The sequence below is a fragment of the Plasmodium gaboni genome, chromosome 11 (genome assembly GCF_001602025.1).
Source record: "Plasmodium gaboni strain SY75 chromosome 11, whole genome shotgun sequence".
Classification (NCBI taxonomy): domain Eukaryota; phylum Apicomplexa; class Aconoidasida; order Haemosporida; family Plasmodiidae; genus Plasmodium; species Plasmodium gaboni.
This window is the reverse complement of record NC_031491.1, coordinates 175,938-188,954: the sequence shown is the minus strand read 5'-3', so window position 1 is coordinate 188,954 and position 13,017 is coordinate 175,938. Positions and strand designations below refer to the sequence as shown.

General features: G+C 20.6%; 3 protein-coding genes across 3 annotated transcripts in view; 1 reads left to right on the top strand and 2 right to left on the bottom strand.

Moving 5' to 3' along the window:
* Window positions 1-8,293, top strand: part of PGSY75_1107300 (putative polyadenylate-binding protein-interacting protein 1) — a gene marked incomplete at both ends in the record, with an annotated part of 9,183 nt that extends 890 nt beyond the window's left edge. The window contains one exon of the mRNA XM_018786199.1: window positions 1-8,293. This exon is cut by the window's left edge and continues 890 nt beyond it. Within this exon, the coding sequence (XP_018640994.1) occupies window positions 1-8,293 (8,293 nt within the window).
* Window positions 8,294-8,710: 417 nt separating this feature from the next.
* PGSY75_1107200 (hypothetical protein) lies at window positions 8,711-11,667 on the bottom strand (the record flags this gene model as incomplete). Its single annotated transcript, XM_018786198.1, has 8 exons — window positions 8,711-9,974; window positions 10,061-10,137; window positions 10,312-10,374; window positions 10,466-10,606; window positions 10,717-10,772; window positions 10,851-10,949; window positions 11,039-11,372; window positions 11,581-11,667. The coding sequence occupies 8 exons, from the start codon at window positions 11,665-11,667 to the stop codon at window positions 8,711-8,713; spliced, it is 2,121 nt and encodes a 706-aa protein (XP_018640993.1).
* An 816-nt stretch (window positions 11,668-12,483) lies between these two features.
* PGSY75_1107100 (putative nucleic acid binding protein) overlaps window positions 12,484-13,017 on the bottom strand; it is a gene marked incomplete at both ends in the record, with an annotated part of 2,983 nt that continues 2,449 nt past the window's right edge. The window contains 3 exons of the mRNA XM_018786197.1: window positions 12,484-12,531; window positions 12,638-12,750; window positions 12,843-12,920. Of these exons, the coding sequence (XP_018640992.1) occupies window positions 12,484-12,531; window positions 12,638-12,750; window positions 12,843-12,920 (239 nt within the window). Of the gene's footprint in view, window positions 12,532-12,637; window positions 12,751-12,842 lie in introns of the transcript that reaches the window.

Genomic DNA, 13,017 nt, shown 5'->3' with positions numbered 1-13,017 from the left:
TAGTAATAACCTTAATGGTGATAATAAAAAGAATGAATCCTCTTCAATTAAATCAGTACATAAAAGTTCTGTGTTAAGTTCTCTTAATGCAGATGCTCCTGAATTTGTACCTTCAACAAAAAGTCTACAAAGCAATATGTCATTTAATAATTTAATGTGGAATAATTATTATCAAGATATTAGTGGGGGTACTACGTTTAATAGTAATCATTTACATAATAATAATTTAATGAATAATATAAATACACCAGGAAGCAACAACAACAACAACAATAATAATAATAATAATAATACTAATCTTATGATAAATAATAACAATTCTTTGTTACATAATATTAATGGTATAAATAATAGTTCATCTAATAATATAATGAATATAGCAGGTTCTAATAACATGTCAAGTTCAAATAATAATGGAAATAGTGGTGTAGTTTTATTAGGTGTACCACCAGGAAATATGAATAATATGGAAAATAATGACCAAGACAAAATGAATTCTAGCAACAACAATAATAATAATAATAATAGCAACAATAATAATAATAATAATAATAATAATAATAATAATAATTTATTACATGCTGGCAAATCTAATAGTAATCACAATAATGTTCATGATAATAATAATAATAATATGCTTGCAGGTAATATTAATAATATATCACAAAATATTGGTGGTATATCATCAAGTGATGGACCATTTATAAATCAAGGTATGATGCCTGGTATAGCTAATTTAAGATCTAGCCATTTTATGAGTAATTCTAGTGCAAATTTTATGAACAGTTCAGAAAATTCGAATGGACCATTTCATCCAATGGATGGTACACATGCACATCAAAATTTTCAACCTAATGGTTCATTAATTGCTCATCATAATTTTTATGTAAATCATCATCCATATTTATTGAACAATCATCCAAATGCATTACCAGGACCACAACCCATATTTGCACCCCCTTTATCATATGCAAATACATTAGCATCTACAGGTAACACCACAGGAGCAGGAGGTGTTCATCATGATATGCCATTTGGGCAACATACATCTGTATATGGTTCTTTTAATAACAATCCAGCTAATATTATTGCAGGTGGTGCTGGGATATCATCACAAAAAAGTCCTAGCTTAAGCATAAATCCTTATAACTTTTTGTCATGTTCATTACCAACCCCCCCACCACAAATAGCTCACACAGGTCCATTAAGTATGACATCCTTAGATCCTCATTTTATGCCTACAGCAAATAATGCTCATATGAAATTATCTTATGCAAATAATATGTGTCCTCATCCAGGAAGGAGGAGCATATATAATCATTTTAATCATGCGCACTTATCCAATTCTAATGGTATGAATGATAATAATTTTGATCACACAAATAATAATAATAATAATAATAATACTGTTAATAGTAACAATAATAATAATAATAATAATAACAATAGTAGTAATAATAATAGTATGACTGCAAATTTAAATTATAATTTTAATACCTTTAATCATCATAATAATAATACGTGTGGTTTAGTTGTTAATAATGATAATAATAATAATACAAATAATATGCATTTAAATCAAGGATTGAATGCAAATACATTAAATTTAAATAATGTAGGTAATCTTATATGTGTAAATAACCCCATGCATCTGAATTCTTCTGGTAATATGACTCCTCACCATTTGAATAATATGCATATGAATCATGGGCTGATAATAAATAATAACCTTGGCAAGCAGAAGAAAAGTATATCATTAAATCATAATAATCATAACAATACAGATAATAATAATAATAATAATAATAGTAACAATAATAGTAACAATAATAACAATAATAATAGTAATAACCATAATAATAGTAATAATAATTCAAATACAAAACAACAATTTAATAATTTTAGAGAGGGAAAGAATTCTATAAAAGGAAATCTTATGAATACAAATGTATGTATAAATAATAATTACAATCATTATAACTCTCCTAATAATAATAACAATAATAAGAAACATAGTAGATATAGTTCTGTGTCAAATGTTAGTAATTCTTATAATTCAGCATATAATATTAATACAACATGTAATAACATAAATAATATATCATCAAGTAATTCAAAAAATGTATATAATACAAAGACAACAAAACGAGAAGGTTATAATAGTGATGATAATGATAATGCAGGTGGAAATTATTATCTCAAAAATGGTAACCCAATATCAAATAATAATAATAATAATAATAATAATAATAATAACGTATCTGATAATGTTAGTGCTGATGGAAGTAATAATAAATCGAAAGATACTAATAATCAAGAATTAAAAGATTCAAATGAAAATAACAACAACAACAATAATAATAATAATAATAAAAATAATGATGATGTTGAAAATGATAATATGAATGATACTTCTTTTTCTTTTAAAGGACAAAAGAATTATAATTCTAAAAATAAAAGTAACACATCTAGTAATAATAATTATAATCTGAATAATGTTCAAAATGATAAGACATCCAATACTCATAAAGAAGATTATAAAAACAACCGATATGTAAATAATAACAAAATAATTGAAGATAAAAGTTCTTCAAATGGAAATAAAAATATGACGAATGAGAAAAATTTAAAAGGAACAGACAATAATACATATCACAATAATAAAAAAGGATATAATGATGTATCAAATAATAACAACAACAAGGAACACAATAACAGAGATAATAATAATAATAATAATAAACAAAATAGTAGTTACTTAAATAATAATAAATATCATCAAAATAATTCAGATAGAAGGGGAAGCAACTTGAAAAACGCAGAAAATAATAACAACAAAATGAATGAGAAAAAAAGCAAAAATGATGATGAAAAGAAAGGAAAAGAAAAAGAAAACATTAATAATAACACAAGTAGTGTTATAAATAATAATAAAAAAATGAGTGAGAGTAATACAAATAATGAAAATAATTATGTTGGTAATAAAAACATGAATTATAATACATTGAAGAATTATAAAAATTATGATAAGAAAACTATGGAATTCTCTTCATGGGTTAAAATAGCAAAGATGAATCCAAACAATAATAATAATAATAATAATAATAATATGAAGAAGAAAGAGAAATTATCTGTGTCTTCTATTTATGAAGTTTCAAACAATGACAAAAACAATAATGTAGAAGATAGAAGAAACTCAAATTTTTTAAGTGAAAAATTAAATGCACAGGATAATAAGACAACCAACTCTTATAGTAGTAAGAACCAAAATAAAGAAAATGATGATAATGTATCAATTGAACATAAAGAAAATGAAAATAATAATCAACATTATGACGATAACGAAGATCATAATAATAATCGTCGTTTGTCAGGAAATATAAATAATGAAAATCTCAAAAAAAGAAATGAAGATGAGGATAAGAAAAGAAGTAGTAAGGCAAATATTAAAGACAAAGAAAATAATACTCACTATTATAAAGATAGTAATAATAATAAAAAGTCAAACGATGAAAATAAAAAAATGAGCTATAATAATATTGTTACCAATAATAGAAATTATAACACTACTAAGGATAATAATAAAGAGAAAAATAAACAAAAATATGAAAATAATAAGAAAACGGATATAGATGATAGAAGAAGTTCTGTAGCTGGAACAGCAAATACAAATTCAGCTACAAATACTGTTGTTACAACATCAGGTAGTAGTAATACATATTCTCATAGACAAAGAGAGAAATTGAAAATCCAAAATGTAGAAATTAAACAGATAAATGAAAAAATAATAAACATTAAAAACTATGACAAGAAAAAAGCATCTGCAGTAAATGTGCATACAAGTAATGATGAAGAATTAAAAGGAAAAGATGGATACACAATTAATAGGAAAGATGAAAATAAAGATGAGACTACTAACAATGAGGATATTAAGAAAAATGATTTGAATGATGATAAATCAGTAGATCAATTAATTGAAAATGATAATAATAATAATAATATTAATAAAAATGATGCTGACGGTAGTGATAGTACTACTACTGTAAATAATAAAAAAGGTAAACGTAGTAGTACTAATAATGTATCATCTAATAGTTTAAAAAATGAATCAACGAAAAACACTACTAATAATAAGGAACAGGTATCTAAAGATAATGTAGCTAGTAATAATATGAATAATACATCTAAAAGTAGTAATAATGGAGATGTAAACGTAATAAAAAAAAATAATAACAACAATAATAATAATAATAATAATAGTAATAATCATCATCGTAATAGTATTAATAATCATCATTCTAGTAAGAGTGATAAGTCTTCAAGGAAAGAACATCACAGTAGATATGGATCAAGTAGTACGACTCGTGAAAAAACTGCTAGTAGTAATAATAATGTTATGAAAGAATATAGTAAAGATAGTAAAAAGAAAAATGATAATAAAGATGAAAGTAGTGTGCACTCTTTTAATAGCAGTCGATTAAATAGAAAAGATAATAAAAATGATTCACGTCATAAAAGTGATAATAAAAATAAATTATATAATGAACATGTCGATTCTTATGATTCAGGTGTTGATTATGTATCTGTTCAAAACAGAAAAAAAGGAACTGACAAAGGAGATGACACTAGTGTATGTGATAGTAGTAGTGTTATAGAAAAGAAAGAACATTTGGAAGAATTAAAAGATGAAAAGAATTTAGATAATGACACATATACAGAAAAGGTTAGTGATTATTTAAATGAAAAAAATAACGTAAGTGAAAATTATATAGAAAATAAAGATGACCATTTTGAAAGTACATCACAGAAGGGTAAATGTTCAAATGAAAATATAAACGATAATAATGACATCAATAATGATGATACTAACAATAATGATGACATCAATAATGATGATACTAACAATAATAATAATAAAACCATTGTCAGTAATGATGATGAGAAAATAAAAGAAGAACAAACAATGGCAGCCAATATTGATGAAGTATTATTTGAAGAAAAAGAAAATAAAAAAGATGAAAATGAAGTTTGTCAAGTTGATAAGGACAATATTAATAATGATTTAAAAAGTGTAGATGAAGAAAACAAAATGGATGAAGTAACATGTGAAGGAAAGGTAAATAATGAAAATGACCAAGTGGAAGATCATAAGAAAGATTATAATGAAGAAGAATGTAATGAAAATAAAAATGATGAAGTTAAGATATGTGAAGAGATAAAAGATAGTGAAGAAATTAATGATAAGAAATTAGATAAATTATTAGATGAAGATATGAATGAAAAAAAAAATGAAAATATTTCTGATAATGTTAGAGAAAAGGATGAGAGTACATTATTAATAGAGAATTTAGAAGAGAAAGTTGAAAATGTTAATGAGATAGAAGAAAATAAAGAGAAGAATTTAGAACTTGATGAAAAAGAAAAAGCGAAACAAAAAAAATTAGAAAGATTATATAGAGAAAAAATATATACAAAAATTGATTTATTGGAAATATATTTAGGTCATAATTGGGGTGAGGATGGTGATAGATTTAATTTTGTATTATCACAAGAAAATGATAATACATTAGATGTAGATTATAAAAATAGTATTATTAGCAACAACAATAATAATAATAATAATAATAATATTAATGTGATGAATAATAATATGATGAATAATAATCGTCATAGTGTTATGATGGATGATCATCATAATATTATGAAAAATAATAATAATATGGCAAATAATAATAATAATCATCATCATCATCATATGAATGAACAAAAGAATATGAATGCACATAATAAAAGATTTAATAATAATAATATGAATAATATGAATAATTTAAATAATATAAATAATGTAAATAATTTAAATAGTGGTTATAATAACAATATGAATAATCAACATAATAATAAAAACAATAATAATATGAATCAACATATTCATCATGGTGGACATCATCATATGGTAAATAATAAACAAAACCAATCTAATCAAAATATAAATAATAAAAATAATGATGATGGATGGAGAAATTCATTAGCACAAAAAAATATGATGAATAATAATAATATGTATATAAATAATAATATGAATGATATGAATCATATGAATAATATGAATCATATGAATAATATGAATCATATGAATAATATAAATCATATGAACAACAACAACAACAATAATAATAATAATAATAGTAATAATAATAATAACAATAATAATGTGTCATCTAATTTGGAATGGAGAAAAAGTGATGCAGATAAATTGAAAGGATTTTTTGATTCAACTAGAGTTGTTGAATCTGCAGATGCATGGAGAAATAATAATACAGCTCAAGTAAAAACAGTTGCTGAGAATAGTTGGATTTTAAAACAGAATCAATTAAAAGCTGATAAGTATACATGTATGATGCGTAAATTAAGAGGTATATTAAATAAGTTAACGTTTGAAAAGTTTGATTTATTATATGAACAAATAATATTAGTAGGTATAACTAAATTAGATGAAATTATAGGATTAATGAAATTAGTATTTGAAAAAGCAGTAACACAACATCATTTTGTTCAGATGTATGTGCAACTATGTAAAAAATTAAATGTTCATTTTCATAATATGAAATTAGAAGATGAAACAACAGTTCAGTTTAAAAAGATATTAATAAATCAATGTCAAGATTCTTTTGAAAATAATTTAAAACCTATTGAATTCCCAAGTCATTTAAATGAAGAAGAGAAATTTGAATTTGAACAAATGCATAAAAATAAAGTTAGAGGAAATATGTTATTTGTTGGTGAATTAGTAAAATCAGGAATCATATCCATACCTATAGTATTTGTATGTATTAAACAATTATTAGAAAAAAGAGAAAGTTATATATCTCTAAAAAATGATACTAAAGAAGGTAATTTACATTTAGAAGCTTTATGTATGTTTTTAAATACTGTTGGAGAAATATTAGATACTCATGAAAAAGCGAATCAAGAAAAAGTAAAAGAATTATATAACACATTAAACGAATTAGTAAATAATGAAAGTATAACCTTTCGTGTTCGTTGTTTAATAAAAGATGTTATTGATAATAGAAATGAAAAATGGAATAAAAAATTTGCACATAAATTAGAAGGTCCAACAACATTAAGTGTATTACATGATAAGATATTAAAAGAAACCATTGATCAAAACAGTAGAACATATAATAATAGTAATAATATGAATTATCATGAGAATAAAATGAATAATAATTTGAGTAATATGCGAAATAATCTTTTAAGAAATGTTAGTTTTAACATGAACAATAATAATAATAATAATAATATAAATTTTGTTAATATGATGAATAATAATAATAATAATATGAATTTAAGAAATATGGGAAATATGAAAAATATGGATCAAAATAAAAATATGAAAAAATTATCTTTAAATTTAATGAAGAATAAAAATAATTTACAACAATCTAAAATGATGAATGATGATATGAAAGGATCTAATATGGAAAATAATTATTTTGACATACCTAAAAGAGAAACTCTTTTTAATAAAAACTCATCTTTTGCCAACGAAGATGCAAATAATAATAATAATAATAATAATAATAATAACAATAATAATAATACGTCGACCAGTAGTGGTAATAGTTTTTTCAGTAACCTTAGCTCAAGATTATTAAATAAAGACAAAAAAGAAGGAGGAAATATCTTCACAAGAAACTTTAATTTGAAGAAAAATAATAATATGTCTAATTTTTCAAATAATGATTTAGATAAAAAAGATAAAAGTAATATGAATAGCACTAAGAATGAAGAAAAAGAAAATACATTTTCAAATAAAGATAATGTCTTAAATACTAATGAAGAACCAAAGGATTATACTTTTGTTGAAGAATATATTCCTAAGGTTAATGAGATTCTTGAATTATCAACTACTATAGAAAATTGGGAAGAACTAACTGAAAAAATTGTTCAATTAAATATACCCTCTAAATTTAATGAAAAATTACATGCACATATCTTAAAACATACATTAAAAAAATATGCATGCAATAAAAATGTAGAAAGAAGTCTACCATATTTTAATTGGCTTGTATCAATTGTATTAGATAATAAAATAGATATGCAATCTTTTAAACACTGCTGGAAATCTTTCTTTTTAGAAAATGATGAAAACAGTTATGAGTATACTAAAGAAGACTATCCTTTATTACCAAGATTGGTAACAAATTTTATTACTGCAGTTGAGCTATATGATAAAAATCATATCTTATATGACTTATCAACATTAGAGCAAATGAAAAGTGTAATATAAAGTCATTAAAATGTATATATATATATATATATATATATATATATATATATATATGTATATTTATTTATATTTATGTTGATTTTTTTTTTTTTGTCTTTTTAAAGAGACAAATATTATGTATATATCTCAAATTTAAAACTGAATGTAAAATATTTATAAAAATAAAAATTTAACATAAAAAATGTTTCTTTTTTTTTTTTTTTTTTTTTTTTAATAATTTTTTAATTAAAAAAAAAAAAAAAAAAATAGATAAATAATAAAATAAATATATAACAAAATAAAGTAATTTTTTATAAGGAATTAATGTGAGATAATACAATTTTTTTTTTTTTTTATTTAATTGTCATATGTTATTCTAATATTAACAAAAATATATAATATTTATATATATATATATATATATATATTTTTTTTTTTTTATATATATATGTTTGAAAAATTATTTTGTACTATTTGATTTATTTCTTGTTGAGCTTTTGTTAGGGATGTTTTTATATCTTCAGGAAAAATAAATAATTCTCTTTGTAAAGATTTCTGTGCATATATCCATGGTGAATTTCCTTCTTTAAAAAATATTTTTTCAATTTTTACGTCATCAGTATTATCATCAAATATTTTTTTTTGTAGTTGTTCATTATATATTAATTTGAATTTTGTTTTTTCTTCTTTTTTTTCTGTATCATATTCATTTTTTTCACTTAAGGATTTTTTTTGGTTATTATTTTTATATTTATAGTTATTTTTATCGACTTGATCTATTGTTTCTCTTTTATCATTTTGAATATTAAGACCATTAACACTAGGTTTATTATAATATGCTTCATTTTGTTTTTTTATATTTATATTATCATCATTAGATATATTACTATTATTATTTTGAATTAATTTGTCTTGTTGATTATTATAAAATTGAGTAGTATTTTTAATTTCTATTTCTTGATCCTTTTGTTTGTATATATCATTTGATAAGATATTATTTTGTATGTGATCATTTTTGTTTAATGATAAAGAATTATTTTCTTTACATCCATCACTACGATTATTACAACTTGTCATATCATCATGATCATCATCATTAATATTGTTGTTGTTTATATTTTTATTATTTTCACTTATGGTTTTATCATCACATGTAATATTAAGACCTGTATTATTATTATTCCTATTGAGAGAATTAGGTTCTTTTTCATCTTTGATATTGTTTTGTATGTTCCTTTGAAAATTAAAGAGTTCGTTAGATAAATTTGTAGTTTCTTTATTCTTTGAATAATGACTTTTATTTATTCTGATCTGATTATATTTATTTTCACTATCTTTAATACAAAAATGGAAATAAGAAATAAGTGACAACTCATCGTTATTTATTTTTTTATTATTAAATGTATATTTAACAGAATTATTCGAATGATTGTAATAAAAGAATTTAACGTTATCATCTTGACTTGTAAATTTTTTAAACTGGTTTGATAAATGTTCATTTAATTTATATAAGTTATAGATATTATTATTACAATTTTCATTTGTGCATTTATTTTGAATATCTATAAGAACATCAAAATCTTCGTCTTTTATTGTGCTACCTTTTAATAGTAGCATTAATAATATTCCTTTATAAATAAAAACAACCAATTTGTATTTCTTATCACCACTGAGGGTAACCACAGGCATAAATACGGACGATCTATAATTAATGAAATATAAGAAAAAATATAACATTAATAAAAAAATAAATAAATAAATAAATATATATATATATATATTAATTACTTTTTTATCCCCATAAGATAAGCGTTTTTTTCCTCTAACGTATTACATCTTGCAAAGCTTGACAAACCTCCATTAGACTTACAAAAAAAAAAAAAAAAAAAAAAAATATATATACATATATATATATATATATATATATATATATATATATATATTTATATTTACAATTTAGTATATATTATCATAATATTGTTGGCACAAAAAAAAAAAAAAAAAAAAAAAAATTTAAAAACATTTTATATATATCTTACATTTATTGCTGCAGAGGATGCTATTTTCTTAAACGGATATTGAGTCAACTTTAAATTATTTACCTACATAAAACATAAGAAAAATCATAACAAATATATATATATATATATATATATATTTATTTATTGATTTATTTATATGTCCATTTCTTACAACTCCGCTGTAGGATACAAGGTAATTGTAAATAATTTTGATGTCGCTCATTGCTAAACTAGAATATATCAAATAACCCTCATAAAACAAGCCACCATTTTTAATTTGTTTATTTCCCAATATAAGGGATGATATAAAGTTCTAAAGAAAAGAAATGACAACATAATCATATATAAATAAATAAATAAATAAATAAATATATATATATATATATATATATATATTTTTTTTTTTTTTTTTGTTAGTTTTACCTGCACAGTTACATAAGTATGTTTTTCCACAGGGAAAAAATGAAAACTCTCAAGTTCTAAAAAAAAAAAATATATTGACATATTATATATATATATATATATATATATATTTTATTTTTTATTTTATTTTTTACCATTGTGTATACTTATATTTTCATTATTTATAGTATTTATATATGTAAAAACATAATCATCTAATATGGTTTGGAGGGAGTGTTTTTTATTTATATTATCTAAAAATGAAAAAAAATAATAATATAATTATATATATATATATAATATAGTGATAACATATTTTTATATTTTATATATATATCCGCACCTGTTGTGTTATATTTTTTGTATTTTAAAAAGTTACGAATATGTCCATGTAATAAAGTAAATATTGAAATAAAATTATTAAGAACAGATTGTAATAATTTACACATTAACATTTCTAATTTATTATTTTTGTAGATATTTTTTACAATAGCAACAACATAAATTCCTTTATACCATTTTTTTATAACCATTAAATTTTCTTTTGTTATAATATAATCAATATGATGTTTACTAAATTGATTTATAAATGATGATATTCCTTCCATAGTACTAGTATGAGAAACCTTTATATTCTCATTTATTTCATGAGGAAAATAATATATAACCTTCGCTGCCTTCAAAAAATTAAATATAAATAAATAAATAAATATATATATATATATATATATATATATATATTATAAATGATGAATATAAATATTACATATTGTTTTATATACAAATAATCACATATCAACTAATACTATATAAATATATAAATACATATATAATATATAATATATATATTGTATTATTTTATTATTTTATTTTTTCTTCTCTTACTTGCAATTCCTCATCTGTCATTGACTTATCAGTTTTTTTTATATCTTCATCGTAAATAAAGAGCGCCTCTATTCTTGTTTTTTCCATTTGTTCTTAAGATATTACATTTATTATGTAAAAATAAAAGGAAAGCATCAAAATAAATTAATAAATATATATAAATATAATATATATATATATATATATATATACATATATTATTTGAAGAATATGTAAATTTCTTATCAAAAATTTACTGTTCGGAAATATCTAAATTATATATATAATTTTTCATAATAGTTGTTTTGTTCATAAAAAATCATAAATATTTCATTCATTATTTTAATTTATTTAATTACATATAAACCTATATCATTTAATATATATATATATATATATATATTATCACATTACATTTTTTTTTTTTATCTTTTTATATTTATTTTATTTATTTTGTAAATAGTTCAAGCGTATATGAAAGTTTAAGGATCCAACAAATTTAAGCTTAAAAAAACATATAAATTGATTTTTAATACACACAAAAAAAAAAATAAAAATAAATCATATATATAATTATATATTTATAAATATATTCTTCTTTTTTTTTTTTTTTTTAATTTGAATGGACTTTTATTTGTAAATTTATATATTTTTATTTATAATAAAAAGAAAAAGAAAAATATTCATTAAAAAAAAAAAAAAAAGAAGGAGAAAATATTGGATTTATAAGAATTTTATTAAAAAAAATAAAAATATGGGCATAATATTAAATGAAAAAATTATTTTACAAAAAAAAAAAATTAAAATTAAAAATATATATATATATATATGTGCATATATTATTAAATTACGACGAAATAAACATCTATAAAATGACGAATTATGAGGATACAAAAAAAAAATTATTATAATAAATAAATATATTCATTTATTTTTTCCTTTATTTTCCGGATCTGCTAAATCTAGTACAACCTATACGAATTTTTCAGAAAAAAAAAAAAAAAAAAAAAAAAAAAAAATTATATATATAATATATATATTTATATTTATTCATTTATTGTTGTTTTCGATTACATACTTCTTTTCCATCAATTATATGTTTTGAATGTCCATCTGATAAAATTTTTTTTACGCTGTCATTATCCAAGAAAGTAACAAAAGCTATACCTCTCGGGCGATTAGTATATACATCTATAAAATAAAATATATATATATATATATATATATATATGTTTGTTTGCTAATATGTAATATTTCTATATATATATATATTTATATATAACCATTTGGCATATATATATCAATAATTTCCCCAAATTTTTCGAAATAATTTCTTAGTGTCTCAATAGTAGTTGCACTATCTAAAAATAAAAATAAATAATATATATGATATATATAGTTATATTTATATATATATATATATATATATATATATATATATATATATTTATTTATTTA